Source organism: Bos indicus, chromosome 2 (genome assembly GCF_029378745.1).
Source record: "Bos indicus isolate NIAB-ARS_2022 breed Sahiwal x Tharparkar chromosome 2, NIAB-ARS_B.indTharparkar_mat_pri_1.0, whole genome shotgun sequence".
Lineage (NCBI taxonomy): Eukaryota > Metazoa > Chordata > Mammalia > Artiodactyla > Bovidae > Bos > Bos indicus.
Window position 1 is genome coordinate 43,659,129 of NC_091761.1, and position 22,202 is coordinate 43,681,330.

The following is a 22,202-nucleotide window of genomic DNA, read 5'->3' on the forward strand; positions in this document are numbered from 1 at the left end:
GGTAATCATAGCAGAGACTAGCTGTTTACTAGGGTCACAAAGAGTAGGACATGACTGAACAACAACACTTGCCACTGCCTGGTCCAAAAAACTCCCCAGGTGTGCGCCTCGTTTTCATCTTTTGATTGCAAAGCTGAAACTTTATGTTGAAAACAGCCTTACCTGGGTCCCTGATTAATAATATAGAATTTAACACCCCGTGATCAGCAGTACTAAATTGGATTGTTATGTGAAAGACAAGCTTGTTATGTAAATCATTAAGTGTCTTGGGTATCTACATAGTGGGTCCAATGGTATCCCCAACCCCTATGTCATGTCCATATCCTAACTGGGAAAACCAGTGAATGTGACTATATTTAGGAAAAGGGTCTTTGTGGATACAATGAAGTTAAGGATTTTGAGTTGAGATCACCCTGGAGGATGCAGGTAGGCTCAAATCCAGTGCTAAGTGTCCTTATAAGAGACAGAAGAGAAGAAACAGACACGAGGAGAAGAGTTTGAAAAGGCCATGCGAAGAGACTGGAGTTACACAGCCACAAGCCAAGGAATGCCTACAGGCACTGGAAGCTGGAAGAGAGAGGAAGGGTTCTCCGCTAGAGCCTTGGAGGGAGCATGGCCCAGCAGACAGCTTGGTTCCAGACTTCTTGGGTCTCCAACATCTGTGATAAAACACTCTGTAGTTTTAAGCCATGGAGTTTATAGTCATTTGTGATAGAAGTCCTAGGAATCTAACACAGCATCTGTGTGTTAACTAGCATTACTCTAACTTATACTGGAAGTTAATAACAGAAAAGGTATCAACAGCAAGTGCTGATACTTTTAAATCATAGTACATGGGACATTGTTAATAGGATGCATTCTGAGGATACAAAAGTACAAAAAAAAAAATAGCCTTCACTTAGTTATTTTAGTAATGATATTGATTGTTATTTTGAAATTTTTAATATTATAGGAAGACAAATTATTGATGTTAGGAATCAAATACTTCAATGAGAAAATGATAATTATAAAATAAAAAATAAGTAAATTTATAAAAATTAATTTGGAAAATACCAGTATGAACTTACAATGTTTAGACATACATTTTCAAGGTCTAGATACTTAAACTGAGAAGCAAATTCACCCAGCAGCTGTGACAACTTAATAATATGACAACTTCTAATACCACGCCCCCAGGCAAAATAATAGGGCTCCTTGGAGAAATGTCTTATTCTAGGTCTAGTGCAAGGAAAGTACAAGTTATTCCTAAGAAATGACTTTTGCACCATAAAGCCAGCTTAAAGCATTAATAGGGTCATGTCAAAAGGACAGAGGAGCCAGCATGAAGTTCTCCTCAAATGTTAAAGTGCTGTTAACGTGAGCCTCAAAAAAAAAAAAAAAAAAAAAAAGCCCTTGTCAGGAAGCATTTAACAGGACGCTTCCTGTGTGCTGTTTTGGATCTGTCAGGAATTCTCAGCTCCTTATTAATTCCTGAATATTCAGGAATTAAGAGGAGAGGCAAGCCTCTCCCAGGACTGAGGAATCCAGGTATTTCCTTCATTAGTTTTTCTATATGGTGATAAGTACCCTCTTCCTTTTTATGAACCATACAGTAAAAGTGATTGTTTACAAATCTCTCTCCTCAATATGGATTGCCTATGTTTTGTAAGTCTGGAATTTTAATCTTTATCTTTGCTGAGAATAACTACTTTGTAAGACAGTATATATGCCCACACCATGTTGATTAAAACACCTTTGCTCCATCAGAGCTCTGGTCCCCATGTCTTTCTTTCTCTCTCTTTCTCTCTCTCTCTCTCCCTCTCTTTTTCAGGTTGATCCCCTGGAGCGCAGAAGCTCTCTGAGTTCACTTTCCTGCCCAGGTTTCTAAGACCCTCTCGAGAAGGTGCTCTGCACCTTCACCCCATTGAGAGGGAGTCTGAGGCCTTCGTGAACAGAGCAAGCCCCGTGCAGGGGCTTTATTGGCTTTCTGCGTAAACCAAGGAATATCAGCCTTTTTGTCTCTCCTTTACTTTGTTATCAGTCGACTCCGGACCACCAGGTTCTGGTCCATTAAAGGACCTCAACAAGCCCTAATGACTGAAATACACTGACTATGAAAATCCATGGCTTCACAATGCTATTCATAAAAGGAAGCCAAAGAGAACTCATTTGTCACCTTTTGAGGTATCAAACTAATGATTTACTGTGAGAAATGACGATTGAGGGAAAGAATTACAGGGATCATTATATTCCAGGGTAAATGAATACCAGATCAAACACTAGGTGCTAGCTTAATGTTGAAGGGAAATAAAATTTTAAAAACTCAGAGCTTTCTTCTTGCAAGTCTTTTTTTAAAAATTTTTTTTCTTAAATTTATTTATTTTTAATTGAAGGATAATTGCTTTACATACTGTACTGGTTTCTGCAATACATCAACATGAATTAACCATAGGTATACATATGTCTCCTCCCTTTTGAACCTTCCCTCCCACCCCTCCAGGTTGTTACAGAGCCTTCTTACAACTCTTAATGCAACTGATTCAGCCAAAAATTGGTAATTGATTTTAAAACTCATGAGGTTCAAGGCTGACAGGTAACAAGATGGACATGTGATGCCAAAATAACAGCCCACAGATTCCTTTCTGCATGAGGAGAAAACATACAGCAGAGAAATTAGGTTTTCATCTGCTTCTTTGACCTTTATTATCTAATGGTGAGATACATTATTTGTCTCATATTCCAGTCAAAAGATGTTCAGCACCAATCTACCATATCTTTACAACTAACTTCTAGTTAACAGGAAATTCAGGAGCTCAGACACCTCATCAACCAGGTAAATGCAGGAAACAAAACCTTCTACAAAATGGCTTACCTGGTCACTTTACTATATGAGCATCATGAATAAAACTCTGTTCTAGATTGAAAGAAACAAAGAACATAACCACTAGATGCAATGTGTACCTGATTCTGGACTAGATTTTCATTTGAACAAAACCAGGTGGGAAGAATATTAAGAAAACTGTGAAATATGAATTGGGCAGTAGATGCTATTAAGAAATTACTTATTCATTTTAATTGTGATGACTTTATTTGTATACAAGAGAAAATTCTCATTTTTATAAGATGTACAGTGAATTTTTAAGGTAAACTAGAAAAAAAAAATCAAACAAAAAATCCAACTAATGCATAGTCAAAACGAGGATTACACAGAAGAGCAAGACCAAACAACCAAAACGGTAAAAGAAAAATATTAAGGGTTTGAAAGACAGACTTTATTTTTTTTTTTTGAAAGACAGACTTTAAAATGAATGAAACAGATCCCAAAACCTAGAATGATTTTGAAATAAACAGCATTTCAACACATCACAGGATTTGGGAAATATAGTAGAAATTCAAACAATTTAACACCAAATAACATTAAATACAGTAATAATGTCAGCGAGCCAGAGGAATCAAGGGGGAGAGGCAGAGGAGATGGCTGTCTGCTGAGGAGACAGCTGAAAGCCTCAATGAAGTGAGTGGTACTAAATACAGAATCAAAGCCTGGAACTTGGGGATGGAGGTTTAAGGCAGATTAAACCTAGAGTCTTGGAGCAAGAAGAGAGGGAACAGAGCAAGGGGAAGACTGTGGCTGCCCCACTATCTTTTCCCTCAGCTTCTATTCTACTGAGTATGCTATCTACTGTTGTTCAGTCACTAAGTCATGTCCAACGCTTTGTGACCCCATGGACTGCAGCACACCAGACTTCCTTGTCTTTCATTGTCTCCAAGAGTTTGCTCAAACTCATGTCTGTTGATTCAGTGATGCCATCCAACCATCTCATCCTCTGTCATCCATATGCTGTTCCAATGACTAACCTGGCAGCTGCCACTGAAGCAGGCTACAACCCATCCTTCCCACCCTTTCTCATCACTCCTCATTTAATTCCCCTGGGGCTCCAAAGACAAACCCTCATGATCTGGAATCTGATGATCCATAAGAAATCATTTACTGGTATCCAGTAATATTTGCTTACCTAGCACAGAAGAGCTCTAACTGGCTCACAGAAACACGAATAGTTGAAAAAAAAAAAAAAGATATATGTATGCTCTTCAATATTTTAGGAAATTTGACTCTAGTGGCAAAGTGGCTTAATAAGTTATCCAGTAAGTAACTTCCTTGTATTTCAAAATAAATAGTACTAGAAATTAAGTGAAGGGTTTAAAAAGAATTATATTCTTAATGATTAAATACATTCAAATGGTAAGGATCAGTTGTGTTAAAAAAGACAAGAGAGCATGGTAAAACTGCAAGATATAAAATCAATACATAGAAATCCCTTGCATTCCTATACACTAACAATGAGAAAACAGAAAGAGAAATTAAGGAAACAATCCCATTGCAATGAAAAGAATAAAATACTTAGAAATAAATTTACCTAAAGAAACAAAAGACCTATATATAGAAAGTTATAAAACACTGATGAAAGAAATCAAAGATGATACAAATAGATGGTGAAATATACCATGTTCATGGATCGGAAGAATCAATATAGTGAAAATGAGTATACTACCCAAAGCAATCTATAGATTCAATGCAATCCCTATCAAGCTACCAACGGTATTTTTCACAGAACTAGAACAAATAATTTCACAACCTGTATGGAAACACAAAAAAAACCTCGAATAGCCAAAGCAATCTTGAGAAAGAAGAATGAAACTAGAGGAATATACCTGCCTGACTTCATACTATACTACAAAGCTACAGTCATCAGTATGGTACTGGCACAAAGACAGAAATATAGATCAATGGAACAAAATAGAAAGCCCAGAGATGAATCCATCCACCTATGGACACCTTATCTTTGACAAAGGAGGCAAAAATATACAATGGAGAAAAGACAATCTCTTTAACAAGTAGTGCTGGGAAAACTGGTCAATCAGCTGTAAAAGAATAAAACTAGAACACTTTCTAACACCATACACAAAAATAAACTCAAAATGGATTAAAATCTAAATGCAAGACCAGATACTATAAAATTCCTAGAGGAAAACATAGATTACTCTCTGATGTAAATCACAGCTAGATCCTCTATGACCCACCTCCCAGAGTAATGAAAATAAAAGCAAAAATAAATGGGACTTAATTAAATTTAAAAGCTTTTGCACAATGAAGGAAACTATAAGCAAGACAAGAAAAGACAGCCTTTTGAATGGGAGAAAATAATAGCAAATGAAACAACTGCCAAAGAATTAATCTCCAAAATATATAAGCAGCTCAATACCAGAAAAATAAATGACCCAATCAAAAAATGGGCCAAAGAACTAAACAGACATTTCTCCAAAGAAAACATACAGATGGCTAAGACACACATGAAAAGATGCTCAACATCACTCATTATCAGAGAAATGCAAATCAAAACCACAATGAGGTACCATCTCACATTGGTCAAAATGGTTGTCATCAAAAAGTCTACAAACAGTAAATGCTGGAGAGGGTGCAGAGAAAAGGGAACCCTCTTACACTCTTGGTGGGAATGCAAACTAGTACAACCACTATGGAGAACAATGTGGAGATTCCTTAAAAAACTGGAAACAAAACTGCCATATGACCTAGCAATCCTGTTGCTGGGCATACACATCAAGGAAACCAGAAGTGAAAGAGGCAAGTGTAACCCAATGTTCACTACAGTACTGTTTACAATAGCTAGGACATGGAAGAAACCTATATGTCCACCAGCAGACGAATGGATAAGAAAGTTGTGGTACATATACACAGCAGAATTCAGCTGTTAAAAAGAACACATTTGAGTCAGTTCTAATGATGTGGATGAAACTGGAGCCTATTATACAGAGTGAAGTAAGTCAGAAAGAAAAACACCAACACAGTACATTAATGCATACATATGGAATTTAGAAAGATGGTAACGATGATCCTATGTGCAAGACAGCAAAAGAGACACAGATGTAAAGAACAGACTTTTGGACTCCGTGGGAGAAAGCGAGGGTGGGATGACTTGAGAGAATAGCATTGAAACATGTACATTACCACAGGTGAAACAGATGACCAGTCCAAGTTCCATGCATGAAACAGGGCACTCAAAACCAGTGCACTGGGATGACCCAGAGGGATGGGATGGGGAGGGAGATGGGAGGAAGGTTTGGGATGGGGGAACACATGTACACCCGTGACTGATTCATGTCAATGCATGGCAAAAACCACGACAATATTGTAATTAGCCTCCAATTTAAAAAAAAAAAAAAAAGCTACCTAACACATATATATGGAATCTAGAGAGAGGGCACTGATGAACCTAGATGCAATGCAGCAATGGAGATGCAGATGTGGTGAGCGGATTGTGGACACAGTGGGGGAGAGAGAGGATGTGATGAATTGGGAGAGTAGCACTGAAACATGTCCATTACCCTATGTAAAATAGACAGCCAATGGGAATTTGCTGTATGATGCAGGGAGCTCAAATCTGGTGCTCTGTGACAACCTGGGGGTGGGGTGGGATGTGAGGTTGGAGGGAGGGAGGTTCAAGAAGGAGGGGGCCTATGTATACTTAAGGCTGATTCACGCTGATGTATGGCAGGGACCAACACAACGTTATAAAGCAATTATCCTCCAATTAAAAATAAATAAACTTATTTTTTAAAAAGGAAAATTACTCTCACCATACTGGCGTATCTGAGTACACTTGAGTACCTTTGTGCAGTACAGTATCTTAGCACACTGGAGCACCTTAGAGCCATTGGCCTGGCTCAGCACCTGCTGAGTGGGAGGAAGGACCTTCCCCATTCCTGACCAGGACACATGCCAAGCCTGGAGAGCTGCAATCTAATCTCCCTGAAGTGCTAAACACAGGAAGCTGAGTCTAAGTGGGTATGATTTCCTGCCACTTCTTCACTCTCCCCTTTTTTGTTTTTGTTTTTAATCTCCTTCTCCCATATCATTCTATACAAGCAAAGTAAGGAAAGACCCCTGTCTCTTGCTAGGTTATAATGCCAAGCAAGAGCCAGCCATTAGGGGGCAAGGTAGAGCTGTGCCAAATCAACTCTCCCTTCCTCGCCCCCCACAAAAAACAAAATTGTGTGGCCTCCAGCAAAGTCACAGGAAAGCTTTCTAACCCAGCTCAGGTGTGGTACTGCTAACATTTTGGAGACAGGATTATATACATTCACGGAATCTATACCCATCAGTATTAGTCATCTGCAAGGTCCTGAATTTTTGACTGACCACTTCCACTTACCCAGCAGAGGAAATTTATGAACCAAGTCCACCACCACCACTAAGTTCTATAGATCATGCCCCTTCTACACCAGTATCGCCTGAGAAGCCAAAGAATGAAGCCTTGGTGATAGCCCCTTACCCACCACAATGTTTGTTTTAATGTATTATTTCCAGGTCCCTAATAACTAAAAAGGCTCATGACTGGAGCTTGGAATTGGTGTTCTTGTCTAAGTAGCCAGAGTGCCCTTGGCACTGGCCATGTCATTTATATTTTTGAGCCTCCACTTCATCAACTATAAAGTAAGTTAGGTGAACAGAAAGGAAAGGCAAATGGACTTCTGCTTTACTTCATATGATCCAGTACAGTTAAATTTTCTTTTCTTTGACAAGCATGTAACTTTTCCAGTAGAAATATTTAAAGAGTGGCTTAAAATAAATGACTTCTAACAACCCTTCTACATATAATAATCTTAAAGTCTTAAGTTCATCCAGATCTCTAAGGTCCGTATGTGCAGCCTCCACCCTTCAAGCGTGGGAAATAGTCAAGACCCCAAAGCCAACCAGTACAGCATACGATCTGAGTTTAGGGAGCACAAGGTCTGTGTTTAGGGAGCAGAGGGTCTGTGGTTAGGAAGCACAGGAGCATGAGCAAGGGCTTTCCCTCTCTGTCCAGGTAAAAAGACCAATGAGAAAGATCTCTTACTGCTACACAGCTTGTAGTTTTGTGTGCAGTTGCCACAAGAACTCAGCATGTCCAGCTTTTTACTCTCACATTGTCATCTCAGGCTATAATAAAACTAGCTCATTGCCCTCACTGAGTCCTCTGCCTGCTGACTACAGCACAGAAATAACTTCTCTGGCATTCACCTACCACCATCCAAAATCCAAAAGAAAAGCCTCTCTTTTCTCAGCTTCTATCTTCCCACTCAGACCAGAGTTATATGGTTTTCCCATTTCTAACCTCTGAGACCTAGGTGATGTTGGTTAAGTTCAGGTCATCTTCACATTTATGCAGTAATTCTAGGAAAGGACTAATGGATACTGCTGAAATACTGTTACTGTTGAAAACTCTTTAAGATTTACTCTCTTTGCTCCTGAAACCAGCCAGAGAACTGGATTTTCAGTTGACCATGGGAGGCGGAGATAGAGCTTCATCACAGATATGCCCATATAAACTCCTCCTTATATACATCAGGCACCTTGCCCTCTTTACTAAAGTTTCCAGAATTAAGCAATGAAGTTTAGTTTCACTTATCACAAGCAAATTACATGAACAGGTAGAGGAAGGCGAAAAGGATAAAGAAACAGCAAATCTATACTTCCAAGCTGCCGTTTCTACCTTCTTCCTCCTGCCTTCTCTTCTTTCTTGTCCACTGTCCCCCAAACATTATTTAGCTATTCTCTCTTTCATTCAACACACTTTCAGTAAGCACTAAGCCAGGTGGTGGAGATGTACCAATAAACATGGCTCATTCCCTTGAATAGGTGGAAGCCGTGTTTTTAGTCGCTCTTGGTGGAAGCTGTGTTTAGTTGCTCAGTCATGTCTGACTCTTTGTGACCCCATGGACTGTATGTAGCCTGACAGGTTCCTCTGTCCATTGGGATTCTCCAGGCAGGAATACTGGAGTTGGTTGCCATGCCCTCCTCCAGAGGGTCTTCCCAACCTAGGGAATGAACTCGGGTCTCCAGCATTGCAGGAGGATTCTTTACCGTCTGAGCCACCAGGGAAGCCCAAGAATACTGGAGTGGGTAGCCTATCCCTTCTCAGGGGATCTTCCTGACCCAGGAATCAAACTGGGGTCTTCTACCTTGCAAGCTGATTCTTTACTAGCTGAGCTACCAGGGAAGCCTCTTGGTGGAAGAGAACTATCCAAAGACTTATAAAATAAGTGACAGCCTGTTGCAACCACCTGAAAGTATGAAAAAATTGATGATTCCAACAAAATGGTGAATTGTATTCAACGGAATTCGAAGCTGAATCACGATAAGACATTTATTCTGACCCTCTGTATACACTTCCTAAAGGAAAACAGTAGATCTGCACAATGCCCACAGCAGATAGAAAATTTTAAAGTTATTATCCGTGACAACATAATTTTTATTCAGCAATAATTGGATATGTTTTATGTTCATCTTGTTCAAAAAGAAAGTTTATCAAACTTTATAGCTTCATACAATATTTTTTGTAAGTGAGGAAATCAGTGTGGAGGAAAAACGGGGGCAGGAAAAATTTGATGAAGCCATGAGATAAGACTGGCAAATAGAACACAGCCCACCAAGATACTGTATGCTGGGTGAGAGCTGACCACAAACCTAGCTCTGAGCATTCTGGCAGCCAAGGCTAAAAAAGGAGAAACATGACCAGTTCCATGACTCACAGTGTCCACGTAATAATTTTTCATAGGACTAAAACCTGAAGTAACCTCTCCCTAGGTCCTCCAACACTCATGTTCACATTCTTCCTTTCAGAATTAAATTTCTTTAATATCCAATTTCACTTTTCACACCTTGCCTATAACATGTATTTTAAAATAACAGATAATATATCTTCATTATTTCCTTTAAAAGAAATAAAACTATCATTTGTATTTAGTATGCTATTCTGCACAAAGCCTCAGGGTCCAGAGAATGGCTTGTGCATCAGGCAGCAATGATAAAACACCATGGTCATTGTTTTAAGACTTCACAAAACAGAAGTTCACCTTGATATTGTCTTGGACTGAAAATCTATAGCTATGGCTTTTCCTGACTGCATCATCTGCCATGTGTTTAAATCGTATACTTGTAGAACATGATGACTGATTCAACACAGTAAATTTTCCTGAATTTTTTGAAGACAAATTGACACTAAAAATAATCATGGGTCCAATACTTAATACCTGGGCTGCTCAGCAGCAGCAAAAGCAGCCATACCATTTATGAAGCACTTACTATATGTCCAGGGTTAGTCTATGTACTTTATATACATACCTCCAATCTTCAAAATAGTTTAAGAATGTTAGTATTAACTACATTTTACAGATGGGAAAAAATGAAGATCATTAAAATAGCAAATATCTTTGTTTTTAAATGTTGTATTACACATGTTCAAAAATTCACAAAAGTTGAGATTATACTATAATCTAACATATTCCACCAAGATTCAACTAAAGATTTTCCCAAATTTCCTTTACACACCATTTTTTTGATGAAGTTTTTTATAGAAAAGTCTTAGTCATATAATTTCACCCCTATATTAGTACACCATTTTTTAAAAATAAAGACGGATCCTTATTTAATCCAATGCCAAAGCCCAACAAAGTCAATGATAATTTCTTGGAATCATCTCATAATTACTTTGGAGTCACAAGTCAAATATCCCAAATTTTCTCTAAGTCTTTTTACAGTTGGTTTGTTCAGATTAGGATCCAAAGAAAATCCACCCATTTAGTTATTTCTCTTGAGTTTTCCACACCTCTTTTTTCCCTATCTCTGGTTGCTTTAAGCAAATGTCTCTTTTGAGGCGTGATTCACATATCATAAAATTCACACTTTTAAAGTGTATAATCTTAATATATTCACAAGACCATGCAATCATCACACTATGTAATTCCCAACACTATGTAATTTGCTGTGAGTTTTGTCACACTAAAAAGGAACCAGCACACATTAGCAGTTACTGCCCACCCCCCACTCCCAGGCTATGGCAACCATTAATCTACTTTCTGTCTCAGTGAGTTTTTCTATTCTGGAGATTTCGTATAAATGAAATCACAAAAGCAAATGTATTTTGAGTGTCTATGAGATTAGGTACCATTGACAGATATAGATAGGTACCATAAATACATATGACATAAATTCTGTCAATAACAGTCAACAAATACCAACGCATTATATTTGCCATATAAATACTACATTATGAATGCTCTAAACTCATGGTTTTTATCCTTCACCTCACAAACATACATAGAAGAAACAGAATTCATGTATGTGACATACTAATGGGTTACCTATATGTGACAGGAAGTCCAGTTTTTTGCTGGCCATAATTCCCACAATAACCAACAGTTAACCAAAAATGAAAGTTCACCATAATGGTGGCTCAGTGCCTGTCTTACAACTCCCAGCTTCCTCTTGCTGTCAGAAAAGCATACCAGAATGCAAGTTGGAGAAATAGAGATAACATGTATTTTTACATTTATTTTTAGTATACCATTCACACACTTTAGCACATTATAAGGAAGGAAGTAAAGAGCTAGTGGTTAAGGGAACAGCCCCCAGAATGCGCATATTCTCCAGGGTCAGACTTGTACACCCCTTTACCACATAACAGCCCTGTGACCTTTGGCAATGATTTAATCTCTAAGTTTCAGTTTCCCTGTATGTCAAATGGAGATACTAATGAGTATGACTGCTTTCAAGATTTAACACAAAACTCTTATGAAGAAAATCTGCTTACTAAATGTTGGTTAGTGGCAGTAATACTTGTGATCATTTCACTATTTTTAACAAATCACATATGCCACTTCACAACTGACAGAGCCACTTCCGTTTGCAGCTGTCAGCATCTGTGAGACTGACCACCAGAGAGGAACAGATAAAGTAGCTCAATCATCCACACCCTGGCATATTAACATTGAAGGGAAATAATAACCTGAACTTGGAGAATTTGAAACTCAGAAACATTAAGATAACTGACTTGTTACTCCCCTGTCTCAAGATCCCCACCAGACCTCACCACCAACTCTATGAAGCTACTTACGGGCTGAGAAGAGCACAGGTATTAGAAACGTCCGTCACCAACAGGCTTTCCTTTCTGGTACACTGGAAGCAGAAACCACCTCCCCAGACAACCTTCCTTTGCCTGTGCTCTAGGCTTCCTGTCATACCCAGGATTTCTAACCCCCTGCCTTGGATCTCTCTCATTTGTGTGGTTACCTTTCCTTTATACTAATTATCACTATACTATTTGTTCACTAGCATATTTCCCGGCAATCATTTTTCCTGGCAATAATAGACTTAGGTAATGTTTATTGAAAGTTAAGTCTTAAGGAAGAAGATTGTATCTGTAAAATTTTATTCTTTTGCCTCATGATCCTAGGCAATAAGCTTTCTCTTCAGCCTCTATCTACTCGTAGGGCTCAATATAGCATGGAGAAGAGAAGATGGCGTCCTCATCCTTTTTTAGTTCAGGAGCTAAAGTGAAACAACACACAATGGGTGCTTCAAGACGCTCCATGAGAACTGCAGACATCTATTCCTTAGGGAACATGGACCCTCTACCTTTGAGGAACAGAGAATGCCTCTGCTCCCCACAATCTGTCCCACAGCAGAGACCCAAGGGAGCTGAGTTAGGAATTACAACACTCCCAGGAATTTCCAGGGTGGCAGGGGTTGCAGAGAGGGGCACTACCCCATGAAGACATTCATGGCACAAAGTCAAAGAGCTAATACATAATATACACAGTCTAACTTTAGAGGGTAAGCCTTCTAGACTTGAAATAACTAGCTGGTACCTAGCCCAGGAGTGAAGTACCCCCCAAATTACTACCAATTACAGCAGAATATTATGTAACATTTAAAAAGAATGTGGTAAGGACATGTATACTGATGAAAATATCAAGATACAGAAGAGTATTCGTGGGTATTCACATATTGTTTCTAAAAAACAAAAACTAGACGGAGATACTTCAGTCTTACCAGTGGACCTCTAAAATGCAGAATTTGGAGGGTAGAGAGAAAGAAAATGGAGAATTTCCCTTTTTATTTTATATCCCTCTGAAGAGTATAAATTTGTTATGAATTAATGATAAAAACACCTGCTGGAGATTTGCCAAAATATGAAATAATTTTTTTATCAGCCTAAGTAACATCTCTTTATAAACAATTCACCTTCTGGCATCAATATGTATCAACACACATGAAAAGAAAAGCCATCTAAATTAGAGAACCTGAATTATTCAAGAAGCATAAACTGCTATGCAAGATAAACAGAAAAACAGATCAGCTACATTTGATTTGACCACTTGACCAGATTTATCAGAAATTTTACATGAAAATCATTTAAAAATCGAGAATTAAGATAATGCAAGACTAAAATGTCTTTTTCTTTTTCTTTGGTCATGAGAAACAGGCAGGCAAATCACAAAACAGAAATCCATGTATCTCTTGGAAAAAGTCTGATATATTTAGGGTATAAATCTGGTTCTCTTCTCTATGTGTTCAAAAAGCATCAGTGTTTCTTACCTGATCACAGATCAGTTCCCACTTTTTCTCATTGTCATACTGCCGCAGCAACCTGGCTTTGTCAGGGGGTAGGTTCATAGCATTCTGTAAGAAAAAAAGAAAAGAAAGAAAGAAATATGTCACATCTCACAACAAGAATAACAGGCCACTCATGGGCAGGCCAAAGAATACTACTATGGTTCTTTAATGACTTCAACTCCTAGCATCTGATGAAATAGAAACACCCTATACAAGTCATTTAAATATCAAATTGCTTGAATGGGAGGAGACAGGCTCTGAAGTCCTATGTTGGGACACTGGGGTGATCTGCTCTGAACTACAGATTTGCATTTCAGCAAAAGTAATTACTTCTTCACTTAATAGCCGGCTCCCAGTCTTCTCAACAAAGCACCAGAGGTTATTGAGAAGGTACTGTCCCAATTTTCTTTTCCAGGGATAAGAGTCTTCCATTTTGAACAGTGGGAACTTGATTTTGTTATATCCTTATCAAAATTTGCTCCCAATTCCTTTTGAAGTACTACAGCCCCACCAGACACAGAACAGAAAACACTAAAAGAAAACTCAACGAACAGAACCATTGATAGATAACATCAATAACATCAACTTTGACTCGCTTTGATAGACTATGAGTAAGGGAACAGATGAAAGAAGAGAAAAAAACAATGCAACCAGTTTTTGTCCCCTCTGTGAGAGGACAGCACTCCTTCACGACATAGGTTAATATCAGTAACCTCTACTTTCAATTTAGCTGAGAAATGGGGTTTGCAGTGAGAAATGGATCATGAGCTAAAAGATGTCCAGACATCAGACTTCATGAAACCCTCCTCCATTAATAGAGCACACTTTCTATAGTGTTGATGGTAATTTTCCTAGGGCTTCCCTGGTGGCTCAGTCAGTAAAGAATCTGCCTGCAATGCAGGAGACCTGGGTTTGATCCCTGGGTTGGGAAGATCCACTAGAGGATGGCACAGCTACTCACTCTAGTATTCTTGCCTGGAGAATCCCCATGGACAGAGGAACCTATCGGGCTGCAGTCCATGGGGTCCGCAAAGACATGGACACGACTGAGCAACTAAGGACACACTCAGATACATACACATTAGTCAATGTCCCAAATAACCAATCATATACATTTTCAAGATACTTGTCTTGGGTCTGATGTGATTTTAAGATACTTGGGCATGGAGCATGTCAGAAAGAGAGAGCCCCAGAAGAAATTCCTACTTTTTCCCCTGGTCTCCCTAAAGCTCCCATGCTTTAAACAACTGAGCCAAATATTCAACTAATTTCATATATTAACTGTCCCATCTAATCCCTTGTATCAACACTCTAAATCATATCTGGCTCATAATAAATAATATAGCCCCTTGCCTGGGTCAATATTTGAGTAGACAAATGTAGAGGTCTTGAACTTATAATGCTCAAATCCCTAGCTCTCTGGAGGACTTGGACTTACAGAGAAATGGTTCCCCTTGCCACTATTATTGTCTCATGTCATCCAGGAAAACAAATTTAATAGAGCCGAGGGTGGGTGAGTTATTCTGACTTAATAGCAGACAATTAACCTTTGATGATTTTGACTGATATAACTGAAGCATTTTCCCCAAAGCTCAATCTAGTATCCAGACTAATGTGCATAAGGAGGTAGTAGATATGTACCACTTATCAATTTGAGTCTAATAACCTTTTTCAGAATATTAATTTTTTAATAACCCCAAAGCTTACAACATTATTAGAAAATCTTTAGACTCCAGAGTTTTCAATGATACTACCAAGGTTTCTCCATAAAAATATCTAAAATAGGAAAAATATTTTCATATGGCCTATCTCTATGGAATATCTACTTCAAGTAAAACAGAAAATAACTACTTGTATTTATTGGCAATTACACTTTTATAATATTCAACAACCACCCCTGAGATAAAGCAAAGGAGAATTCCATACGTGTCTTTCTGAGGGAGCCCAACATTATTGATCATTAAATAACCAGCCCATAATTGCTTATTTGCACCCAAGAGATAGATTATTTCCTCTTAAACTGATTTTGACCCTCATGTTAGTACCCCTGGGTGTGCATTAAATATGAACAATAAGATTAGAAGGTAGATTAATGAGTTTTTTCCCCCGAGTCTTTATTAACCTCTCGTGATACAAAGCGGTAACACAATGAATACCTAAACTCCTACAAGATGCCGAGCACTGTATGGGCACTCTGTATGCATAATTTCATCTTCGTAACAAGCCCATGGGATAGATATAACTTCCCCAATTTTACAAATGAGAAACAGGCCTAGGAGTGCTTACTCAAGGTTAGACTTCTTTACAGAAGAAAACAGGACCTAAACTTAGTCTATTGGACTCCAAGGACAAATAGTAAAAATGCCAGGCTTTTTTTTTTCGGGGGGGGGCGGGCATCAAAGTAGAATGGCAAATAACTGACTTTCTGTTAGTACTCCACAAGACAATCACGCAGAAGCAGTATGCAAATAGTGATACGGAAATTAGATGCAGGCCCTGTTGTTACTGCAAAGAGAAAGCCAAGATAATCCTTTCTGGATCAACTTTTCTTTTAATAAAACAGTCCTTCATTCAAATGTTTAGGAAGCACCACCCTAGCACAAGCACTGTGCTCCACAGCACAGTGGGGACCCTAACAGATAGAGCCCCCATGGGGCATCATATTCCAATGAGATGAAGGTGAAACAAACTAATCTTCTCAAACTCTGAGAAGTCCTGTTAGAGATTATCAGAAGGCAACTTATAGACTGAACTATCTGCAAAGAGGGCTTCCCTGGTGGCTCAGATGGTAAAGAATCTGCCTGCAATGCAGGAGACCTGGGTTTGATCCCTGGGTTGGGAAGATCCCCTGCAGAAGGCAATTCTTGCCTGAAGAATTCCATGGACAGAGAGCATGGAAAAGCTATGGTTTTTCTAGTCATCATGTACGGATGTGAGACCTGTACCATAAAAAAGGCTGAGAGCCAAAGAATTGATGTCTTCAAACTGTGGTGCTGAAAAAGACTCCTAAGAGTACCATGGACAGAAAGGAGATCAAACCAGTCCATCCTAAAGGAAATCAACCCTGAATTTTCATTGGAAGGACTGATGCTGAAGCTGAATTCTTTGGCCACCTGATGCAAAGAGCTGATTCATGGGAAGGACCCTGGTGCTGGGAAAGAATGAAGGCACGATGAGAAGGGGACGACAGAGGATGAGATGTTTGGATGGCATCATTAACTCAACGGGCATGAGTTTGAGCAAACTCCTAGAGATACTGAAGGACAGGGAAGCCTGGCATGCTGAAGTCCATGGGGTCGCAAAGAGACAGACATGACTGAGTGACTGAACAACAACAACATCTGGAAAGACTTCCTAAGGAAAAGATAACAATTAAGGTTAAGTTCCAGAAATGAGAAAAGGTGAGTCAGGTAAAGAGTGGATGGCAGTGTTCTGGGCAGAGAAAACAGGGGAAAGATGCTAAGGTAAGGAACAGCTGGATACATCAAAGCTGAAAGTGAGTCAACATGGCTGGAGAGAAAACAAGAGAGGAAATGAGGGAAAGATAAAGTGGGAGAGGTGAGTCAAGGCTGGGCCATGTCCAGCCATGTAGGACTGGAGTCAATACTTTTCCTTTGCTCTACAGTGCAATGAGAAACCAGTGAAGGCTTGTAAGCATGAGATGACATAATCAGGTTATGTTTTACAAAGATTATCATGGGTGCTTTATGGACAACTGATTAGAAACAGCACAAATGGAATCAGGGGAACCAGTTGAGAGTAGTTCAAATGAACGGCAGCAGCCAGGGCAGTAGTTCGAATGAATGCCGGTAGGCTGGGACAAGGCAGGTGAGATCTCGACTGAAGCAGGTGGATAGGTGTCAGAAATAGTATGTGAAACTGACTGGATAGACTTAAGGGCTGAGGGAGAATGTTGAGTGTTAACACCTGGTTTCTACCTTGAGTCACTAGGTGAACGGTGGTCTGTTTAAGAGGGGCACGCTGCAAAGGTGGCAAGGATCTGGAGGAGGCGGTGAAGAATAAGATCTCTAAATGGCCCTAACTGGTTAGGTATATGATAGCTAAGAAACATCCAAGAAAACACTCAAGCAGTCAGGTAGATGTACAGTTCTGAAGGTCAGAAGAAAGGTCTGCATCTTTCTGAATGAGAAGAGTCCTAAGTCTTTCTGAACCTGAGAACTAGTTATCATCAGCACCCACACATAAAAACACACACTTGGTAATCATTCACCAAGCATTTAAAATCAACCCTTAACCAGGTCAAGCCTCTGAGCAGTTCAGGTATACATTACCCAGCTTAATAAATCTATAAGGACTGTGAGGAAGCAGCTCCATTTAAAATCAGACCCTCCACAGAGGCCTGGTTAAAGTTCAGGGATGTTGTGATTAGCTGGCAAGAACTGCCCTTAGACTTTCTGAGAATGCATTCATTCCTTTTGAGCTGTATAGGGCAGGCCTTGGGAATCCAAGCTAACCGTTTGTGCAGGTAACTCCTGAGAGCCCAAGCTGTTTTCTGAGGAATCTGATGTGAAGAGTCCACTTCATTAGAAAAGACCCTGATGCTGGGAGAAATTGAGGGCAGGAAGAGAAGGGGACAACAGAGGATGAGATGGTTGGATGACTTTATCGACTCAATGGATGTGAGTTTGGCAAACTCTGGGAGATAGAGAACAAGGAGGCCTGGTGTCCTGCAGTCCATGGGGTTGCAAAGAGTCTTAACACAACTTAGCCACTGAACAACACTGGCTGTCTCTCCAGGCTCCACTACTGTCTGTATAACAATGGACTGCCCTTCTATTCGGCAGAAAACGTACAACTTCCAAGTGGTCCTAACCCCTGTGACAACTCAACCTCATACATACTTAGTGGTATCTCAACACAGAGCACTCCTTCTCTCCATTTTTTTTTTTTTTTTTCCCTGTAAGGAATGTCCCCTTCTATTCCACCTGGCAAATTTTAAGAATCAGCTCAAATATCATTTACCATTAGAACCTTCAGCCAACTACTCCAAGAAGACATACCCTCTGGTTGGGCTCTGACAACACTGTATGCTGCTGCTGCTGAGTCGCTTCAGTCGCGTCCAACTCTGTGCAACCCCATAGACAGCAGCCCACCAGGCTCCCCCGTCCCTGGGATTCTCCAGGCAAGAACACTGGAGTGGGTTGCCATGTCCTTCTCCAATGCATGAAAGTGAAAAGTGAAAATGAAGTCGTTCAGTCGTGTCCTACTCAGCGACCCCATGGACTGCAGCCCACCAGGCTCCTCCATCCATGGGATTCTCCAGGCGAGAGTACTGGAGTTCCTTTACAGCACCACACACACTGTGCCTTAATCATCTGTGAGCCTATCTAAATCACTCCCCAACTAAGTACTTCAAGGATAATTTCTTTTGTTAATCCCCAAATCAGATACAGTACAAGGCAAACAGGAGGCACTCAACAAGCTGCTGAATCAATGAAAAGCAAGCTAACTCATATTATTCAGTCTGACAATATCTTCACTGATTTAGCATTTATGCTTTAGCTACTGACAAAGTCTACAAACTAAAGAGCCTTTTTTCTTATAAAAGCTCAATGATAATGTCTATTACTTATTAGTAATTACCTTCCAAACAGGAATTCATGGGGTAACAAATCAAGTTCAATTCTAGCAACATTTCTTTAAAAGGAAAAATATTTTACACATCCTTCTGCCACATATAATAATCCATGGAACCTGAACTTTGTTTTGTTGCCAGTAAATTCAAATCAGTATCAACTGTAATAATTAGTCTAATCCAAAAGTTCCTTAGGGGCTTCCCAGGTGGCACAGTGGTAAAGAATCCGCCTATGTAGGAGATGCAGGTTCGATCCCTGGGTCTTGAAGATCGCCTGGAGAAGGAAATGGCAACCACTCCGGTATTCTTGCCTGGACAATCCCATGGACAGAGGGGCCTGGCGGGCTACAGTCCATAGGACTTGCAAAGAGTTGGACATGACTTAGCAACTAATTGACAAATGAAAGGGGTAGTTACCTTTATGGTAGATATTGTTTTTAAATTCACTTTCCATCTCAGAATATTTTAAAAATGGAAGATTTAATAACTAGATAACAACACATTATGCAAGTTTCTGGGTATTTCATGGAGAAATTATGGTTAAGAGAGTCTATAAGAGTCTATACATTAGAAGTAATACTTATAGATTATCATATACAACACAGAGAAGAATGAAAGTTCCCAAACCATTCAGAACCAGATAAACCCAAGCCTTAGGAATAGAGTTTTCTGGTCTCAGCTCTTGCCCTGGATTCATGGGAACAACGAAACCTTGCAAAAGATCTTCTTTTCCCCCGATATCTTCAAGGCTCCTGTTGAGAAATCCACAGTAACATGCAGACACAGGAGTGAAAGTGAATTATATCCAATACACCTTATGTAATATACTTTTGTTCTTATAATCTCTAAATTAAAGCTTTCAAGTATTAAGTCACCAGATTCTAAACAGAAACTCTGCTCTTACACAACCACCTGCATACATTTCATAAGCAGCAGTGCTGACGGAAGGAGGCAGAAGATGTTACTAGAGAGAAGGTTAAGACAATCGCTGACAGTTCTTGAATGATAAAGGTACAAACATTTTACAGCAACTTAAAAGAAGGAACCATTATGTTTCTTTGAACATGAGCTAAAAAAAAAAAAAAACACATAATAGAAAATTTGCTTTTTTTTAACCATGTGTAAGTGTACAGTTCAGTGGTGTTAACTATAGTCACAGTTGGAACTGGACTAGCTAGACTTCAACCCAGACTTGTATCACTTATTATTGGTGATGTGCAGCCACACAACTCGAATCAAAAAGCAAAGCTGAAAAAGCCAGTAAATGAAATTCAAAAACTGAAGATCAGAATCAAAGCTAAGGGTTAAAACCAATAAGATGGACCGTTTATTAATGGTCTGATACATCTCAAACCCTTAGGCTCTTTGCCTTCATTATCCAATTTAATCCACTTTAAAATCCTGACAAGCAGGTATTATCTTCTCCATTTAACAGAGAAGAAACTAAAGGGCAAGGCGGTTAAGTAGCTCTTCCATGCAGGAGATAGGTGACAGATTCCAAGGCTCAAAAAAGAGGTCTGTATGATCACCTTCTTTCCATGACACTTAAGCTATAATGTTTCTAAAATCTGACCTCAGTGAACCAACTCAACAATCCTACCTGAATACCAGAGACATAGTCATTATGTGCAAGAGTAAGGTGAAAATGCACATATTTATCACTATTTTTAATAAGCTATTACAATTTTCAGACAAAATACTGGCACTTTAACAGAATTCTTCAATTTCTTTAAAAATATAATATAAACTAGAACCCCTTCCCCACCAAAAAGTTACTGGGTCAAATCTTTAGCTAGCCAGGTACTGTGTCAATTCAACAATCACCTCCTAAACCCTGTTAAATATCAAATGAAGGCAGAGATACCAATATAAGGTAAACTTGCACTTCAATGACCCAGAAGAAGAGAAGATAAATCCACAACACACAACTGCACATGTTAGGTAACACAACCAAACTGCAGACAAAAAGCCATTACTTTTTGTTAAGGAAAGCAAGAAATGCTATGGACTGATCTTGGGAGTGTGGGGAAAGCATAAAGAATGCCATTTAATGGCATGATCTGGTTTTTAATATTTGGCCTCTGAGGATGGGTCACATGGGTTGCAGTCCTAACTCCGCTACTCATGAATAGGCAATCTCAGGTACATTATTTAAACTAAACCTCAGCTTCCTCACTTAAAAAAAAAAAGGGGGATGGTGGTGGTGATGAGAAGGATGCTGGTGGTAGTAATGCTACTACCCTCCTCGTGAAGTGTGAGGAAAATCAAATTGGATAACGCTTATACTTAACAGAGAGTAAGTACATGGAAGCACTCCCTAGATCTTATCATTCTCGTTATTTTAGGTGAATAGAAGCATGAATACAAAAGGCAGAGGACTGTGAACTACACAGAACAGATCAGAGGATAAGGAGAGTGGGTCATGTTAGACCAAGTTAGAAAGGCAGGGCCCTGGACACAGCACAGAATTTCAAACTTACTAGGCAGGCAATGGTAAGTCATCAGCCAAGGAAATGTCTTTAAAAAAGAAAAAAAAAAGCCAGGCGTGGGGTCCTCAACTCACACTAGGTAAAGGGTTGTTCCTCTGTTAATTCTTCCCAGATCACCATTTTTCCTTGCATTATTATTGGGACATCAAGTTGAGTCACTTGATGCTGAATAATGCACCAATTCTCCTATGAGTTCACTTAGAATTGCAACATCTGGGTGGTTGCAAATTCAATAAGTGACCCACCCCTCTGTTTAGCTAACCTCAAAGCCATTTCCTTCCATGCCCTCTATTCTTGTTCCAAACAACTACCTGACATCCTAAATTTTAATATCCTCCTAGCCTAGAGGATGCTGCTGAAATATAGTCCACTTCTTTCCTGGCACAGGTCTCCGGCAGCTAGCCAAATAGTTCCCCAAAGCAAATCATCAGTCAGTCATCTTTCACTGTCACTGTTATTCTTATTTAATCATCGAGGTATTAACATCATTCCTTTGCCAGTGAAGCCCACAGTAGGAGAAATTGGTCTGCTCCTGGTCTAGTTACATCTTAAGAATGCAATCTGACTGGAGAGCTGTCCTTTCCAGGGAAGCTGTGAGAATGAGACAGCTCCCCAGTTTCCCATTCACAATTTTAGTTACAGCCCATTTTCTTGGAAGGTTTTCTTTAAGGACTGAGCTAAA

At 39.4% G+C, this 22,202-nt stretch overlaps 1 protein-coding gene across 6 annotated transcripts in view; it reads right to left on the minus strand.

The window, feature by feature from the left end:
* Positions 1–22,202, minus strand: part of FMNL2 (formin like 2) — a 332,468-nt gene that overhangs the window by 130,008 nt on the left and 180,258 nt on the right. For all 6 annotated transcript variants that reach the window (XM_070799509.1, XM_070799474.1, XM_070799495.1 and 3 more), the window contains exon 2: positions 13,418–13,501. In XM_070799509.1, the coding sequence (XP_070655610.1) occupies positions 13,418–13,501 (84 nt within the window). The remainder of the gene's footprint in view (positions 1–13,417; positions 13,502–22,202) is intronic.